The sequence below is a fragment of the Phyllostomus hastatus genome, unplaced genomic scaffold (assembly GCF_019186645.2).
Source record: "Phyllostomus hastatus isolate PE091 unplaced genomic scaffold, TTU_PhHast_1.1 phas_scaffold_21, whole genome shotgun sequence".
Classification (NCBI taxonomy): domain Eukaryota; kingdom Metazoa; phylum Chordata; class Mammalia; order Chiroptera; family Phyllostomidae; genus Phyllostomus; species Phyllostomus hastatus.
This window is the reverse complement of record NW_025334017.1, coordinates 48,762,264-48,780,380: the sequence shown is the minus strand read 5'-3', so window position 1 is coordinate 48,780,380 and position 18,117 is coordinate 48,762,264. Positions and strand designations below refer to the sequence as shown.

Here is an 18,117-nt window from a genome sequence, read left to right as displayed (position 1 = left end):
AGCCGGGTCGGGACTTGGGGGATACATCCGCTGACTGAGGGGGCGGGGCGGGGGCACATCCTGGGACTCCGGGCTGGGCGGCGGGCGCAGGAACCCCGCGGGGCTGGGCAGCAGGCAGGGTCGCGGCTCACGCGTGGGGTCCCGGGAGCAGGGGCAGGCGGTCCAGCGCCGAGTGGCAGACGGTGCCATAGGCTTGCGAGTAGCCCCCGAGCGCGGCCCGCGCGGCCCCCTGGACCCCCTGCGAGGCCGAGGCTCCGAACATCTTCCGGCCGGGACGGGGCTCGGGCCGGCCTTCCCCGGGACGCGGGAGCGAGACCTGCACGCAGTCGGGGGTCCTCGTGAGCGCGCGCCGCGGGGCGGAGCGGAGGCGGGAGGGGAGGAGCCCGGCGGGAGGGGCCCCGGGTCCGAGAGGGGCGCAAAGTCGCGGTAGGACGCGCGGGCTGGAGGGGGCGCGCTCACCTGTCCCACGCCGGCCGGCCTCGCCCCACGGCCTCGGTCCGGGTCGCTCCGCATCAGGGCCTGGATGGCCACCTGGGCGTTGGCCTGCGAGGTCAGGGAGGGCGCCGCCTCCTGCGCGCGGGGCTTCACCTGGGAAGCACGCAGCCGAAGGTCACCGCCGGCCCGCGGTGCCGGGGCCCCGGGAAAAGCACTGTGTGTCGCGCGGGGCGGGGGGCGTTCTCCGGGGCCCACCACTGCACGACCTACCCACGGGGGTGCTGAGGGGGACTCCGCCGTCGCCCCGGGGCGCCTCGCCCCTCTTCCCGGACCTCCTGGGGACGGAGGCTGAAGCAGGGGAGCCGAGCTCTGCCTGGGAACATTCTGGGCTCCGCGGGGCTCGTCTGTGGGGCCGGCAGATCAGTCCCCGGGCCCGGAGCCTGGGCCGTGGGCGGCGCGCGGCCCCACAACGAGGGGCGGGCTGCTCGGGTCACACACCGGGCACGGGGCGGGGGCCCTGCTGAGCGCTGTGTCCGAGGTCGCCGGAGGGCGGCTGGGGGGCGGCTGCGCATCTGGGGGCGCACGCCTGGGACAGCGGGTCGCTGGGCTCTGTCCCCCGGGGCGTGCCCCCCAGGCCCTGCTCGGTGGGGTCGCGGCTGTCGCCCCTGCGCTCCAGGACCATCTGTGGGAGGGGAAAGCGCTCAGAGCGGCGCGGCTCGAGCGCCACTGAGGCTGGGGAAGGCCTGGAGGGGCGTGGGGACGGGGGACGGGGGTCACAGAGCGCGGCACCTGGTAGAGGCGGCTGCGGTACTCGGCGGCCGTGAGCTGGGCTCCCTCGGGCACCGGGAGCCGAACCTGCGCCTCCAGCGACCACTCCCGGGCGGGGCAGTGGAACCTGCGGGGAGCCCCCGGGTGGGCACGCTGACGCCAGGCCCAGGTCAAGCGAACCTCTCCCAGGGGCCCGGGCCGGGCAGTGGGGGCTCTGCCGCCCCTACCTCCGCACATAGGGGTGCTGCAGCGCCTGGGCCGCGGTGAGCCGCTTGTCCGGGGCAAACGCCAGCAGTCGCCGCAGGAGATCCAGGGCCTCGGGGGGCGTGTCGGCCGGCAGGAGGGCCTCCAGCGGCTGGCGAGGCCTGCGGTGCCCGTGCGGTGGGTGTCTCCCCCCGCCCGGCCGGGCCCTCCCCACGGCCACCTCTCTGACCCCAGCCGCACCTTGTCCCCGCCCACCTAACTGGCTGTCCCCTGGACGCTCGACAGCCTCCAGGCAGCCTGGGGGGGCCACCAGATCCCCACCTGGCCTTCCGGCCCCCCCGCCTCCCTCATCCACTCAGAGCAGCTCCTGCAGGTTCCTGCCCTGAACTGCGCCCACATGCGGGGGGGGGGGGTCTTTTTTAAGTGTTTATTTATTTAGGGAGAGAGGAGAAAGGAAGAAGAGAGCAAGAGGAGCAGCTGGGGACCCAGCCTGAAACCCAGGCAGGTGCCCTGACCAGGCATCCAACCAGCGGCCTTTCTGAGCCACGCCAGCCAGGGCACTGACCAGGGCCTGTGTCGCACGACCGGCAGGGTGTGTGTGTGGGGGGGGGCCTGGCGGGCTGGGGGCAAGGGTGCGGTCAGAGTGCTGGGGCCCGGCCCCCACGCGCTGGCACTCACCGAGCCCCCACGAGGTGCAGGACCGAGGTGCCGTGGTCCGAGCCCAGAGCCAGCAGGTCTGCGGGGTGGGGGGGGGGGGGGGCAGGAGGGCGCGTGGTCTGGTGGGGCAGCTCGGGGAGGTGCGGGTCCAGCCGACCCTTCTGCCCCCCAGGGACCTCACTCCAGGTCCGGGGCTGTGTGGACCCGCCCACACCCACCCGCGGCTGCCCGCACACGCCTCACACCTCCAACACGAGGCCGTGCTCCCGTGCCTCCGCCCTTGGGGGAGCCCCTTGCCCTCTCCACTTAGCAAAGTGGAGACTTGGGGAGAGAACGGGGTCCCCCCACCTGGTCCTTTCCTGTCTCTTGCCTCACCCCGTCCCTCGGGGAAGAGGATGGGTACCCCACTCCCCCCCCCCACGTCCCTGCTGCTGCCTTCTTCCACCTCTTCCCCCCACCTGCCCTCCCCAGCTCCCAGCGCGGTGGGGACCCCTCCCGAGTCCTCACCCGGAGGTCTGGGGCTCTGGTCCCGACCTGGCCGGGCCCACCTTGCCGATGGTCTGGCTGCTGCCTGACACCCACAGCCTCTCCCCCCGGGCCAGCCTCCTCCTGCAGCCCCCGAGACTCCTGGGCCCCCTCCCCATCAGCCTCCCCACCAGTCCCGGGCCGTCACGCACTGTGTCCCCACGGCCTGCGCCCCCACCCAGCGGGCCCCGCGCACACGCACCCTCTGCGGACGGCGGCGGGACGGTCCGGAGGACCAGCTCCAGCTGGTGGAGTGTGGACGTGCCCGGGAACAGGGGCCGGCCCCGCAGCATCTCCCCCAGGATGCAGCCCAGGCTCCACAGGTCCACGCCGGGGGTGCACCTGGGGCAGAGGCGGGGCTGGGGGAGGGGCGTGCCAGGGGGCGGGGCCGGGGGCTGGGGGGGGATGGTGTGGAGGCGCGGGAAGGCCCTGGGGCCCGGCTGGGCAGGAGGGCACGGGGCCTCCTGCGGCGGGAGGTGGCGACGGAGTAGGCTGGCGTCACCGTTACCGTCTCGAGGACAGCAGCACCTCTGGAGCCCGGTACCAGCGTGTGGCCACGTACTCGGTCAGGGCCTGGCCCTCCGGCCCCTCGGGGGGGCCGCCGAGGGTGCGGGCGAGGCCGAAGTCGCAGAGCTTCACCTGGCAGTTGGCGTCGAGGAGAACGTTGGATGGCTGGGGCAGAGGAGCGGCTGGGGTGAGGAGCCAGGGCAGCGGGCGGGGGGGGGGGGCGCACCCGGGGCGGGGGCGGCACCTTCTGGTCCCGGTGGACGACGCCTCCCGAGTGGATGAACTTGGTGGCCCGCAGCAGCTGGTGGAAGATGCAGCGTCTGTGGACGTCCTGCAGCAGCCCGCCCTTGCGGATGACAGCGTTCAGGTCTGTGTCTGGGGGGGGGGCGTGCAAGTCCGTGAGTGGGGGGCGGGCTGTCCTGGGGACACCAGGCAGGTCTGCCCCACGTCGAGCCCTGGCAGGCAGGGGCACCTCCGTCCACCTGCAGTCCCAGGTCCCACGGGCCACCCTCGGGGCCGCGTCCGGGGGGAGCCCACAGGCATCTGGGATCAGCCAGAAGGAGGTGTCGGGGCTTTCTCTACGATCCTCGCTGGAGGACGTTTTCCATTGCTTTTTAGCGAGAGGGGACCCGAGAGAACAGGGGTGTGAGCAGCCTCCATCTGTCACTCCCGGAACGTGCCCTGACCGGGTGTGGGATCTGCAGCCTTTTGGCTACGGGCGGCTCTCCAACCCAGCCACGCCGGCCAGGGCTGTGAGGTCCTTTTTAATGCTCTACTTCATGCCTTTTTCTTAGAAAACGAGTAGGAAAAGGAGAGGCATCTGGGAACAGCGGACGAGGCAGGAGCCCCGTGCGGACGGGAGGAGCCCCCCAGGGCTGACGCGTGCCAGCCGTTTGTCCTTGGGTGCAGGGGCACTGTCCGAGGCGAGGGTGCTGGCCGCGGCGGGCGTCTGAGCAGCGGAGGGACACGCAGAGGGAGCTGGGCCAGGGCAGTGGGGGGCTGGGGGCGGACGCGGCCTCGCTCACCCATAGACTCAAACACCAGGTATATGTCCTTGTCATTCTCGGCCCGGACCACATCCAGGAGCCGGACGATGTTCGGATGGCCCCCAAATTCCTGGGGGGAAGGCCGGAGGCTGTGCTGTGGGGTGAAGGGGCCGGGCCTCCCGTGCCTGGGAGGGGGGCTGACCTGGGGGACCGGGCAGATGCCCTGGCCACTCACCTGCAGCAGCATGACCTCCCGGAACGTTCTCTGGGACGAGAGAAACACGAGTGTGTGCGGACCCAGAAGGACCCAGAGGGGCTGGCGCTCCTCACCCACACACCCACTGGCCTGTGGGGACCGCTGCTCGGGGCCATGCCAGAGCGCGGCTGTGGCTGGGCTCCCAGGCGCCAGGGCAGCGGCGGTCAGCTCCCAACCCCGCCCCCGCCCCGCCCCGCGATGCCTCCCTCGACTACCTGGGCATCCGTCTTATCCCTGAAGGCCTCCAGGATCTTCTTGATGGCCACAACCTCGCCAGTCCTCCGATTCACTGCCTTCCACACAATCCCGTAGGCCTGGGGGGGAAGAGGTCAGCCTCCCAGCCCACCGGCGCCCCCACCTGGCTGCTCTGCAGACAGGCCCCTCCTTCCCGCCCTGGCTTCTGGGAGCGGTGGGAGTGTGGCGGCCCCCCGCCGCGCCCCTGTAGGCTGCCCGGGAGCCCAGCCTCTTCTGGAGGAGGTGACGGGCGGCAAGGGCGCCGGAGACCCGTGTGGGCTGGGTTCCGGGGCAGGACCCTTCTGCAGGCCCCCTGACCCCTCTCTCTCACACCCCGTCCAGTGTCTCAGCAAATCCCTTTGGCTCCTTCAGAATTCATCAGAGCCCGACCGTTTCCACCACCTCTGCTGCCCCCGCGCCAGGCTGAGCCACCCGCCTGTCTTGCCTGGGTCGTGGAGACTCACATTTTGACCGCCCCACCTGGCCCCCACCCCCGTCCTCAGCAGTGGGCGGGCTGCCACCTGCCGCGGCTGCCTGTGTCCCTAACAGTAGAAGCCCAAGTCCCCAAAGTCCCGCACGGTCGACCCCTCCCCCGGTCTCTCCTGTCCAGTCTCGGCGACTCTGCTGGCCCTCCCAAAGCCACGCAGGGTCTGACCTCAGGGCCTCTGCGCTTGCCCCGCGTGCCCTGTCCGACCCGCTCTTTCTCCCCTCCCCCACAGCACACCCACAGTCACACACCGTCGCACACACACTCACACGCAATTCCACCCGCTCACTCACAATCACAAACACACACGGAGTCACACACGCCCCTGGCTCTTGCTCCACGCCCCCCGCGTGCACCAGCTCAGGCCTTCCTGCCCTCCCCCTCGGCGATGGGAGCGGGTGGACCCAGCCTCCGGGGGCGTCCCGTGGGCATCGGGAGACGCAGCGGGGGAGCAGGGGCAGGGGGGTGGGGACGGCGGTGGAGCGCGGCTCCAGGATCACGCCTGAGGCCACTGGGGCCCTGGCTGTCCGTCCCCTGCCTCCTGGAGCCACGTCCCCGGACAAGTTTCCGGGGGGTGGGCACTGTCTGGGCGCTGTGACAGAAAACTGAGGCTCGGGGGACCTTGCCCAAGGCCACGCCCCCAGTCGGTGGGGGAGGCGAGACGCGAGCCTGGGAGTCCCCGTGGAGTCGGGGGAAACAGACCCCGGACTGGCCTTGCAGGTGGCCCGGCCCCTCGCACGCCCGGTGGCTTCCCCCGGGCTCACCCCCTTCCCGAGCCGCCGCTTCAGCAGGTATCGCCGGGCTACACGGGGATCCACCTCGGCGGCGTGCATGCTGGCGGGTGGGCGCAAGGGACCTGCACTGCACACTCCAGCGGGGCTGGAACTGTTGAACCCGGTTGCCTTGGGAACCGGCAGCGGCGCCTCCCGGGAGCTGGCGCGGGGAGGGGGCGGGGCCTGCAGCTCAAGCGCCGCCCGGTCCAGGGCCACCCTGGAGCCCCTTCCCGCACCACGCCCCTCGGCACCGCCCCAAAGCTCGGTCCGGGAGAAGGGGCCCTTTTCTGCCCTCTGCCCCCAGGACCCTCCGCATCCGACGGAACCCTCTCTGCCAGCTCTGGGCCGTGGCACGGGCGGTGCGCAGGCCTGGGACGCTCTTCCCCGCTCCGCCTCCCTTCCTCCGGCCTCTGGGGCGGCGGTGCTGATGGTTAGGGGGTCCTTCACAGGCAGCCCCCGCCACTGCAGAGCTGCTTGGGGTCAGGGGCCGCGCCAGGCCCACCCAGGGCGAGGGGCCGGACTGAGCAGGTGCTGGGGCGGCCCCTCGTGGCCGGGAGAGCGAAGCTGGAGGAGGGGAGGTGGTCAGACGGGCTGAGAAGAAAGCGAGGCGGGGGCCGGAGCCAGGGGAGGACGTGGGAGCACACGCAGTCCTGACATCTGGACAGACTGAAGGGAACCAGCGCGGGGCTCAGTAACGGAGGCTCCCAGGCCCGAGTGGGGCTGCGATCGGGCCCACCCGAACCCCTCCTTTCCCCGCCTTCCCCCACCAACCCCGGAAGGGGCGTTGACGCTGCCATCGTGCCTCTGAGAACGTGGCGGATAAGCAGAGTTATTCCAACATCGGTGAATTGTGAAGTCAATTTTCAGTGAACACTCGACTCGTCCATTATCTGTATTATTTTATATTTTTATTTTTTATCGCTTTTAGAGAGAGCGGGAGGGGGAGAGAGAAATGTCGATGTGCAGGGGAAACGTCGACCCATTGCCTCCTGGACTGAACCCACAACCTAGGCATCGGGCCCGGCCGGGAATCGAACCTGCAAGCTTTTCCGGTGCCGGATGATGCCCCAACCACATGAGCCACCTGGCCAGCGTCATTAGTTGTTTCAAAAACTGCTGTTCTGTGTTTTTTTTCTCGGGGCCATTATTTCTACCAGCTCCCACTGTCCCTTGTTCAAATAGCCTGCGGATGTCAATCTTGAGAAGGTTTTATCTTCTCAGTCGTTAGTGAAGAGGAAGTTGGGTCACGGGCGGGGGTGACCTTCGACTCTCTTCTGAGTGAGCGCGTTATCAACTTGGGGTGGGCACTCACCGCGCAGTAGATAAAAATGGACCGTGTATTTATTACTATTAGTGAGAGAGAGAGATCGATTTGTTGTTCCGCCTCTCTGTGCATCCCGGATTGGTGCCTGTGGGCCCCACCCCGGGGTGGAGCCCGCAACCTCGGTGCATCCGGACGACTGATCAGCCCAGCTTCCGGGCAGGGCTGGACTGCGCGCTCGTCTCGGGCTGATCCGCGGACAGTAGGCGAGGCCTGGTCCAGATGCAGAATCAGCAGGAGGGTGGGGGGGGGGGGGGGGGGGGTGGCAGGTCAAACCCCTCAGGCTGAAACAACCTGGTGGGAACCTCCAGCCTCAACCATTACCAGCCTCCTTGTAACCTAGGATACCAGGCTCGGAAGGTCCCCTGCCCCCGCCTCCCAGGTGGAAGACTGCCCCAGAACAAACACGCGGGCCCCACCCTCCCGGGCCACAGGCCTCCAGTGAGGGCCCCACCCCCTCCCCCTGCCCCAAGGATCAAAGTCCGAGTAGATAGCACAGCTGCTGTCCCACCTGTGTGCCAGTTGTAGCCACCGCCCTTCCTGTCCTGTGCACAGCCCCGCCTCCCCACGCTGGGGGAGCCCAGTGTGCTCAGGTGTCCTCTGCTTTGTCCTGCCCCCGAGTGGGCTATGGACACAGGCACCCAGGCCACTCTGGCCTGCCCCCAGTGCCGCGGAGCCCCACCCGGCTCTCCTGTGCGCCCGGCGTGCACCCTGGGGTCCCATGGGCTCCAGTCTGTTTCTGCTCCTGGGAAGTGGGGGGTGCAGTGTGGCCCACACCGGGCCGTGCGTGCGGGGAGGGCAGAGCGCTTCCTGCGGGGTGGCTGAGGCTGGGGTGCCAATGCACCCCAGGGCCTGGACCTGGGCTCCCACCTGGGGCTGTCCGTGGGCCTGCTGTGGGCCTGGCCCTGGTTCTGAGGTACTGGGCCATGGAGGGGAGGCCGCCTGAGGAAGGGCCCTGGCCTGAATGCCCGGCCAAGAGCCAGCTCGGGTGGTGGCGGCGGTGGTGGTGGAGGGGACAGCCTGCAGGCAGCACACAGCCTGGGACATGGAGGGGACAGACTCATGCCCCACCCAGGGCCAGCCAGGCCTCGGGGCTCAAGGGCTCCATGCCAGCCAGAGACGCACTGGATGTATGCACTGGACAGCCAGGTCCCCCTGGACCTCGTCATGTTACTGCTCACGGTCCCCTTTGCCCTGGTCCCCACCACCAGCATGCTGCTTCTGACCAAAGGGCCAGGTGCTGGGCTGGGGATGCAGTATCCGACTGCCAGGCCCCTCAGGGTCCCTTTGTCGGGCCGCCACTCAGCATCTGCTTGGGTTCCCAGGGCTGAGCTCCAAGGACAGGGTCTCTGGCATCCCCTGAACCCCCCGTCCCCCCTCCAAATGCCACAGGTCCAGTTGGCCCTGGCAGGTGCAAAGGCCGTGGGCACTGGTCATGTGCTGGCTTCCGGCTGCAGGTTCTAGGAAGGTGGCCGGCTCTGTCCCTGTCCAGGGCACGGGGAAGGGCAGGGCAGAGGATGTGGCCAGAGGCAGTGTAGGCAGTGGCAAGAGCCCGCCAAGGTCCCAGCCACAGCCCAGTGCTCTCGGAAGTCCTTGGACAAGTCACTCCGTGCGTCAGTTTCTCCATCTGTCAAATGGGAGCAGAGGCTCTGGAAGTGCCCACGCCAGGGCCAGGCGCCGTGCGGGACCCGGCGGATTACTCCCGAGGACGGGGAGCTCACCCAGGTCTCAGGAGCTGAGCGGGGAGGGTGTCCGAGGCAGGGGGTGGGCCCTGGGGGAGGGTGGTGAGCTGAGTGGCCAGAGGGGTGTTGTGAGAAGCATCCCAGGAATAGGCAGTGGGACCTTCTGTCGCAGCCTGGGGTCCGGGATAGACCCCCAGCAGGGAGCTCTGCGGGGAGGAGACCTGGCCAAGGTACGGGGTGGGGGAGGGGCCGTGGCAGAAGCTGAGCAGACTGTTCGCGCCCCCTCCTCCCAGGGACTTTGCAGCTCAGTGACCCCACCAAGAGGTGAGTGACACCCCAGACCCTCCCCAGCCTGAGTCCCAGGGAGACGCAGTCTCGGTCGCTGGAAGAACAAAGACCACCGTCTATTGGGGGGGGATGGGGATGGGGACTCCGAGGATGGGGAGAAACGTCACAGGTAACGTCTGGTTTTGAATCTGGACCCTTGGAGGTGAGTTCTGTCTCCCGTGGGCGGCGGTGGGACCCGGTGCGCACCGGAGACACCCTCTCCCCAGCACGGCGAGACGGAGGTCGCCGGAGGTCCAGGGAGAAAGTTTCCTCTGGCCTGCCGGCGGAGCGCCCTCCTCTTCCCCGGAGGGCTTGCGCCTGGAACCACCGAGGCTCCCCAAAGCCGGCGATGCAGGCGGGTCAGAGGCGAAGCCTTGCACCAGCGGGCAGGGGAGACGCCTGCCAAGTTGGGGGCTGCTGAGGGCGGGGCCACTGTGGGCGGGGCCAACGGGGAGGGAGCTGAGCCAGGGTGCAGGGCTTGAAGGTGCTCGGGGCCAGGGCCGGGCCTGCGGCAGGGCCAGGGCCGGGGAGGGACTTGGAGGGGTGGGCCCGCGTCGGGGCGTGGTTTAGATGTGGGGGCAGGACCAGGGCCGGGGCAGAGCTTCCACGCAGCTCCTCAAACTATTCCACCGAGATGGCCTAACTGGTCATCTCAGTACTGGGAGAGGCAAATCGGGAGGACTCTGCAGACAAAGGAGAACAAGACGCTCACCAGACATCTCCTGGGAGGAGACATTTATGGGCTTTAAAGTGAGGGCAAGTCACCGAGAAATTCAGGAGGCTGGGAGGACTTAAAAACTCAGCCCATTGGGGCCCTGAGCGGCCAACAGAAATTAAAAGGCCAAGGTTAACCCAGGCACTCCCGTGAGGGTTGTGTGTGCGGCCAGGAGCCCGGGGGAGGGGGGCAGGGGCAGTGCGGCCTGGGAGGCACAGGGTGAGACCATGAAGGACCAGACCGGCCGAGGGAGCAGGTTTCCACCTCCCACAGTCTCAGCGTCGCAACCCGTCCATTAGGGACAGCGGCCCCAGCAGGCCTCAAGGGTGACGAGAGGTGGGGTGCAGGCGGCTGCCCCTAAGAGCAGGGACCCAGGTATGTAAATGCCAGGCCTTGGAGGGGGCTGGAGAGAAACGTACCAAATGCCCTCCGTGAAGCCCCCGCTTGCGAGTTCAAGGTGCTTTTTTTTTCTCCTGATTATACTCGGCATTTTGTAAATTTTCTGTAAGTCAGGCACCAATAGATTAAAAGCCTGTATTATTTGAGACCAATATTCAGATGCTATTTTAGTTTATAAGCAGCATTTTTTTTAAAGATTGTATTTATTTATTTTTAGAGAGGGAAGGGAGAGAGAGAGAGAGAGAAACATCAATGTACGCGGTTGCTGGGGGCCATGGCCTGCAACCTGGGCATGTGCCCTGACTGGGAATCGAACCTGCGATGCCTGGTTCTCAGCCTGCACTCAGTCCACTGAGCTACACCAGCCAGGAGCAGCACTTTTTAGAAAAATATTTTATTTATTTATTTTTAGAGAGAGGGGAAGGGAAGGGAAGGAGAAAGAGAGGGAGAGAAGAATCAGTGTGTGGTTGCCTCTTGTGCACCCCCTACTGGGGACCTGGCCCACAACCCAGGTATGTGCCCTGACTGAGAATCGAACCAGTGACCCTTTGGTTCACAGGCCCGCACTCAATCCACTGAGTCACACCAGCCAGGGCCAGCAACATTTCTTTAAATTTTTAATGTTAAAATGGAGATCCTGCATTGCCTTGACATTTACGTCATTTTGTTTTTATTTATAAAATACATTTTTTGCCCTGGCTGGTGTGACCTGTTTGGTTGGAGTTTCATCCTGTAACCAGAAAGTTTCCAGGTTTGATTCCCAGTCAGGATGCATACCAAAGTTGTGGGTTGGACCCCCGGTCCGGGCATGTACCAGAGGGAACCAAGCAATGCTTCTATGTCTTCCTCTCTCCCTTTCTCTCTCTCTCTCTAGCAATGAAAAAAAAAAAAATGTCCTTGGGTGAAGATTAAAAAATACATTTTTTTTTACAAGGAGGAAAATGCCTTAACTGTGTCCCTAATTTTCAGAGGCTCTGCCACACCTCTCGTGCAGGTGAGGCTGAGCGAGTGAAGCGCCGCGGCTCGGACACCGGCCGGCTGCCGCAAGTCCGGCGCGTGCCAGCTGGGGGCTGCTCGGGCTGCGGCTTCGCGTGTGAGACTCGGAAGCAAGTCCAGCGTCGTCCTCTGGAAGCAGAAGCCCGCCCCATGTGGGTCCGTCTGTGCAGGGTGGGCACACGGACCTCGGCCACCGCCCTTGAGTGAGAGAGTTGGGGGGACTGGAGCTGGGGGAATAGGGCTGTTGCCCAAGCAACGGTGTGATAGTGGGGAAGGGCAACTAAGTTCTGTCTCCATGGAGACTGCATGGGCTGAATGCCAACGTTACTCAAGGTGGGCCCAGCCTGATGGACGGCGAGGTCCCAAAGGAGCCCGTAAATAAAGGTTGGCTGCGGTGCTCTGACTCCTGAATAACCCCATATTCCTGATTCTGCCTCTCCCCAACTCCTCCCCCTACTAGAATATTCAGGCTGGGGAGGAGGAGGGCTGTGGTGGAGGAGCTGGCTGCGGACTGTGCCCTCACCCGTCCCCGTGCCCCAGGACCGGACCCATGGCGCCCAAGAAGAAGAGCGGGCAGAGGGCGGGGAGCCGGCAGGTCGCGACGGAAGACGTGGCCGAGCCGCAGCTGTCGGAGCGCGCGCAGTACCTGCAGCGCGAGTACAGGCTGCTCTCGGAGCAGCTGGACGCCTGCCAGGAGCGCGTAGACCTGGTGCTGCAGGAGAACGCCTTCCTGGACTGCGAGGCGCAGCGCCTGCGCGAGGAGAACCGGCTCTACGCCAGCTACGTGAGCGCGCGCGCGCAGCGCTGCGCCAACGCCATCGTCCGACTTGAGGACCAGAACCGCGTGGACCTGACGCAGATCCAGTGGCAGCGGGCCGATCTCGAGTCGCTGTATCACGGGCGCGAGGACGGGGTGCGCACGCAGCTGCTGGAGATGGAGGCGCGTGCGGCGCAGATGGCGCAGCGGGTGGAGGAACTGCAGCCCTACAAGGCCAGTGCGCGCGCGCCTGTGGGCGGGTCAGGCGGGTGCGGGCGGGCTAGGTGCGTGCGGCACCCGGGCTCTGACCGGCGCCAACGCTGTAGGAGCTGCAGCTGGAGCAGCTGGCCCGGATCCGGACGCTGGAGCGCGAGCTGCTGCACATGAGCGTGGAGCATACTCAGCAGCTTCACCGCGTGAAGCGGCTCTTCCAGGAAGACAAGGCGGCCTTCGAGCGCGAGGCGCGCCAGCGCGTGCAGTCCATGGCGCGGCGCGCGGAGCGGGAGGCTGCGCGCGCGCTCGTCACGCACACGCAGGCCATCAGGGCAGACAATGAAAGGCTGCGGGAGGAGCTGCTGCGGCTGCTCAGCCGGGCCCAGCTGCTGCATGACAAGCAGCGCCAGCTGCTGCAGCAGCGGGAAGAGCTGCAGCGTGAGCACCAGGACACATGGGACCTGGCAAAGGTGCATGGTTGGCTGCTCCGGGGAGCCAGGGGTCCGGCGCTGTGGCAACCGCCACCGTCAGCCTCTGGCCCGGGGTCCTTCGCTTACCCCGTCGGCCCGTCGCACACAGCCTCCCAGAGTCCGTCTCAGTTCTCTTTGACCGCGTTCTCCAGGATCCCGTCGTTGATCCCGTTGTGTGTGGGCTCCAAGGTCCCGTCGCTGGTCTCACTGAAGGAGAGTTCATGGATCCCATACCAGGACCTGCTGCAAGCGGAGGCCTTGGCCCCCTCCCACCCTGACTCCCAGGCCCCACCCTTGGCCCCCTCCCGCCCTGACTCCCGGGTCCCATCTTTGGCCTTCTCCCACCCTACCTCCCGGTTACCATCCTTCACCCGCCCCCACCCTGACTCCCGGGTCCCATCCTTGGTCCCCTCCCTCCCTGACTCCCGGTTACCATCCTTCACCTGCCCCCGCCCTGACTCCTGGGTCGCGTCCTTGGCCCGCCCCCGCCCTGACTCCCAGGTCCCATCCTTGGCCTTCTCCCTCCCTGACTCCCGGTTGCCATCCTTCCCTCGCCCCCGCTCTGACTCCAGGGCCCCATCCTTGGCCCCAGCCGGCCCTGACTCCCGGGTCTCGTCTTTGACTGGGTCCCGCCCTGGCTCCTGGATGGGGCCCTTGCAGTTCTCCAGTCGGAGGAGACCGTGAACTGACCGTGAACGGACGCTGCAGAAGGCCAGGGTGGGGGAGATCGGTGCGCAGGACAAGTTTCTGGTGAGTGCAATTGTTAATAAAAATGTGACCACACATACACACGCGCCCCTGGGGCACCGCCTGCCTTGCTGCTCCAGCATCTCCTGCCAGCCGAGGGACTACCTATCCTGGCTTCCCGTCTCCAGCCTGCAAGGCAGCTTGGTGTGCCCTTGGCCTTGTGAATCAGCCAGGACTCAGCATCCCTCCACACCCTGGCTGATGTCCGGCTGATGCCACCGGCGCAGAGAAAGTCGGCCACATCAGCGTCCTGCTCCCTAGGTCTGACAGTGGTGGCAGAGACAGACGTCACCCCCGTGGCCAGATGGTGGGGAGCAGGAAAGGGGCTTGGGGCCAGGGAGGAGCGGGGCAGCCTGCAGCTGTGCTCAGGGGGACCGGGGTGGTGCAGCTGCCATTGGGCGTATCACCGGAAGCCACGGGAAGCCACCGGAAGCCACGGGTTTAGCTTCTTCTGGGGGGGGGGGTAATTTTTTATTTTGATACAATTTCCAATTTAGAGAACGTTACAAGAATAGTGCAGGGAAGCCCTTCATACCATCTACCGACATTCACCAGCACTTTGCTTTCTACAACTTTGGAAGGCAGTGTGTTGTGTGTGTGTGTGTTGTGTGTGTGTGTGTGTGTGTGTGCGCTTATGTTCACCTGCACCCCCCAAAGGTTTTAGATTAGGCTCCTTAGGTTGTGCCCCTTCACCTCCAATAGTGTTTCCTGAGCACAGTGACATTCTCCTACGTTACTGCACCCCAAAGCTCCAAGTCAGGAAATCCCGTGTGGAGAAAACAGCATTAGCTGATCCACGGTTCCCATGAAAATGTCGCTGTCCCGACAGTGCCCTGGGTGGTCACCCATTTGCCGGGATCATGCACATTCAGGTGTTAGTCCCAGCGTGCTCGGGCCAGTTGAGCTGTCTGAGGGGGCCAGGCCCTGTACCACAGGTGCTGGCGCCGGGGCAGCAACTCCCTTCTCCGTGCAGAGGGCAGGTTTATAAATGGCTGGGTCTTTGGAGGAGAGCTGGAGTGCCAGAGGCAGGACCAGCGTGGGTGCGCGTACTATCGGGTGGCCACAACGCTGTGACACCCAGACAATGAGCCTGATGGCCCAAATTGGACAGCCCATGGGATGGGATGGCGTGGGAAACTGGGACTGGACCTGGGCCCCGTGGTGTGAGTTCAGAGCACAGGTTGAAAATGAAGCCCCTTTTTGCCAAGAGCAGTGTAATCTGGGCGAACCACACAGAGGAAGTTGTACCCACACAGAGGAAGAGGGTACAAACCCTGCCCCACTAGACTCTGCCATTTGGGGTCCTCAACACCCTCTAACCTGGTGCTTCCCATGAAAAATTGCCTGAGCCCTGGCTGGTGTGGCTCAGTGGATTGAGTGCCAGCCTGTGAACTGAAGGGTCGACAGTTCAATTCCCAGTCAGGGCACATGCCTGGGTTGTGGGCCAGGTCCCCAATAGGGGGTGCACGAGAGGCAACCACATTATTGATGCTTCTATCCCTCTTTTTCCCTCCCTCCCCCTCTCTCTAAAAATAAAATCTTAATGAAATAGTTCCTGAGAAACATCCAAGTAGGCATTTGTCAGTTTCTCTCTGTGGTCCTGTATTGACTTTGTGCATTTTGAAGCAATTGTTCGTTGCTACCAGTTTTGAACTACTAGCTAGCTCTTCCTGCGAGCTGAACCCCGAGTTGGCCTGCAGGGTTCTTCCCTCTGACTGCCCGCGGCCTGTGCGCTGTTCCTGAGGCTGCTCCCCCTTTGCACGCACCCCCATCTGTGGGCGTCAACGTTGTACCTCCGACGTGTCCGAGATCCAGCGTAAATGGTTCTGATATTTTAAAACACAGTCTGACGGCCCTTGTTGTTTCCCTTCAGAGTGTAGTCTGTACTGGTCGAGTTGCAGTGTTTTAAATTTTTAATTATTTTATCGTGTTTTTTTTTTCCATTACCATTTAGCCCCCTTACAGCCCTCTCGCTCTCTTCCACAATCACCACACTGTTGTCCATGCCCATGAGTCCTTTTTCATTTTTTAAAAAATATATTTTATTGATTTTGCTATTACAGTTGTCCCATTCTTCCCCCCCCTTGAGTCCCCTCCACCCCCCCCCCCCACCTGCATTCCCCTTCCTTAGTTCGTGTCCATGGTCGGACATACGAGTTTTTGGCTTCTCCATTTCCCATAGTGTTCTTAACCTCCCTGTCTGTTTTGTACCTGCCACTTATGCTTCTTATTCCCAGAACCGTTTCCCCCATTCTCTCCCCCCTTCCCTCCTGATAACCCTCCATGTGAGCTCAATTTCTGTGATTCTGTTCCTGTTCTAGTTGTTTGCTCAGTTTGTTTTTTGTTTCAGTTCGGTTGTTAATAACTGTGAGTTTGTTGTCCCTTTACTGCCCATAGATTTTATCATCTTCTTGTTTGATAAATTCCTTAACACGTCCTGTAACAAGGGCTTGGTGAGGATGAACTCCTTTAACCTGACCTTAACTGGGAAGCAGTCTAATCAGCCCTTCCAGCCTCAATGATAGCAGAACTCCCCACGCCCAGGATCGGCGGCCTTCAGCACCGAGAGAAAATAAATCAGTCCGCGCCCGTGGTTGGCTCCTGGCAGCTCTGACAGACTCAGCACCTAAGAATGGAGTGTGCTCTCAAGTCCTCCTGTGACATCTACAACGGTCTTGCTGTAAAAGAACATTTTCTTTTTTTCTCCTCGCCCCGTGAGAGAGAACCGGGAAGCAGGCAGATCGCTGAAGCCACCGCCGCGGGGCGCCTCCGCGGGTCGGCCGGGGCTGGGTCCCGGGGCGGCTTGCATGCACGAGGAAGCCGTGCTCTCCAGCGACACCTCCCCCCGCGGGAACAGCAGTGGCCCTCGGGGAGACGGAGGAGCCCTTTGGGGACGGGAGGGCGCCGAGGAGCAGCCGGTCTCAGGAGACAAAGTGAGCAAGAGACGCAGCCCGGAGCCGCGCGCCCGCAGTGGACGGCGGGGTGGGGCGGGCTTCGGGAACACCCCGCGACGCCCGGGCTGGCGCCCTCGCGGGGGCCGCTCCGCGCCGGAAGGGGCGGTGCCGCCGGGCCGGAAGGGGCGGTGCTTCGGGGGGCGGGCACGGCTGCGGCCTGTTACGCTCAGGCGGGCGCTCCGCGGGTCCGCGCCGCCCGCCCCCGGAAGACGGCGGGGGTCTGGTTTGAGCGCTGAAAGCCAGCCGCTTTGCTGCAAACGAGCGACTGGGGGACGTGGGACACACAGTCCTGTGGTCACACGTTAGAAACGGAGCGGCCCGGACAGGACGGCGTGCGGCAGCGAGACGACCCCTGGTTGTGGAGGTGAGAGGCGAGCGGGGTGGCAGCGGGGACGTGGGACTGCTCCGCCCGACGTCCGGCGGAAGTGGTCCCACCTGCACGGGCAGGCGGAAGTGGTCCCACCCAGCGAGAACCACCATCACGGCGGGGTCGCCCCCGAGAAGTTCAGGCTGGAGTCTCAGGCCGTGGCCGAGGCCACTGGGCTAAGAGGACACGGACCGGGCCCTCGGAGGCCGGAAGACGATCCTCCGGGACCCTCGTCCCCCAGGTGCCGTCGGGCAGGTGGGGCCCGCAGGTCACAAACTTCCCCAGCGGAAGTGCGTCTCCCGCCGCCGGAAGCGCTGCCCCCCCCCATCTTGGTCGCACCCTGAGCCCGCGGGGTGTGTTGTTCCCGGTCCGGCCCACCGGCCCCAACCTCCCCGCCCCCTGACCGTCCTGGTGTGGCCCCTGACTCGACCTGTGCCTGGGAGCCTGCACTGCCCTCCGCCCGACGTGTAGGTTGGCTGTTTCTTCCTCGCTTAGTTGTGTTTTTCTGGAGCTCGGATCTGTTTTTTTCATTTGGGCCATACATATAAGCATATGTATTTGTCTCAGCACGCCTGTTAGGTAGCAAGGGGCGGAGCCTCAGGTGTTCGCCAGGGCGGGGCAACCCCTCTTGCTGCCTTGTGACGCTGCGGGTCCGGGAGGGGCGTTAGAGGGAACCGGGCGGTTTGTAGGGATCTCCGCAGGCTTTCCGTCACTTCCCCCGCTTCCCACAGGCAAACCGGGCCCTTCTGCTGCTGATTCCCCGGTGGGTGGCTTGTGTACGGTCTAGGACCCCGTGGATCTCTCCAAGGAACTCTCCTGTGAGGCTGGGAGTTTCTCCTGCCTCCCCAACCCCCACAGTTTTTTTTTTTTTTTTAAATATTCACTTGTTTTTAGAGAGAGAAGGGAAGGAGGGAGAGAAACATCGATGTGTGGTTGCCTCTTTCCCAGCTCCTACTGGGGACCTGACTTGGCTAGAAACCCAGGCCTGTGCCCTGACTGGGACTCGAATCCATGACCCTTTGCCTTGGAGCAGCCCAGTGCTCGGTCGACTGAGCCACACCAGCCAAGGCTCCCCTGCTAGTTTTCTCATAAGAGGCTTTGAGGCTTCATTTCCCCAGTCAGGACCCTGGGTTGCACGGTCTGTCTTGATCCCCAGTTGTTCCTCCCAGTTTATCCGACAGAAATGTGGGACCTCCCACTCTGCCAGCTGGCCTTGTCACTGTCCTCTCCGCTGGGCTGCTGGTCTCCGCCCCTCCTGCTGGTGTCGGTGAATGTTTCTTCTTTAACTCCTTGGTCGTCAGACATCCATACAGTTCTATTTTCTGGCAGTTCTGATT

General features: G+C 64.6%; 2 protein-coding genes across 2 annotated transcripts; one reads left to right on the top strand and one right to left on the bottom strand.

The window, feature by feature from the left end:
• Nucleotides 1-34: 34 nt before the first annotated feature.
• Nucleotides 35-5,920, bottom strand: MAPK15 (mitogen-activated protein kinase 15). Its single transcript, XM_045860908.1, is given in 14 exon segments — nt 35-316; nt 460-588; nt 706-919; nt 1,029-1,117; nt 1,225-1,330; nt 1,431-1,568; nt 2,086-2,143; nt 2,792-2,931; nt 3,098-3,261; nt 3,341-3,471; nt 4,122-4,212; nt 4,318-4,347; nt 4,554-4,652; nt 5,824-5,920. Coding segments are annotated over 14 exon segments (1,647 nt in total). The 5' UTR covers nt 5,893-5,920; the 3' UTR covers nt 35-127.
• Nucleotides 5,921-11,822: 5,902 nt separating this feature from the next.
• On the top strand, nt 11,823-12,997 carry CCDC166 (coiled-coil domain containing 166). Its single transcript, XM_045860938.1, has 3 exons — nt 11,823-12,263; nt 12,356-12,712; nt 12,865-12,997. The coding sequence occupies exons 1-3, from the start codon at nt 11,823-11,825 to the stop codon at nt 12,988-12,990; spliced, it is 924 nt and encodes a 307-aa protein (XP_045716894.1). The 3' UTR covers nt 12,991-12,997.
• The last annotated feature ends 5,120 nt before the right edge of the window (nt 12,998-18,117 follow it).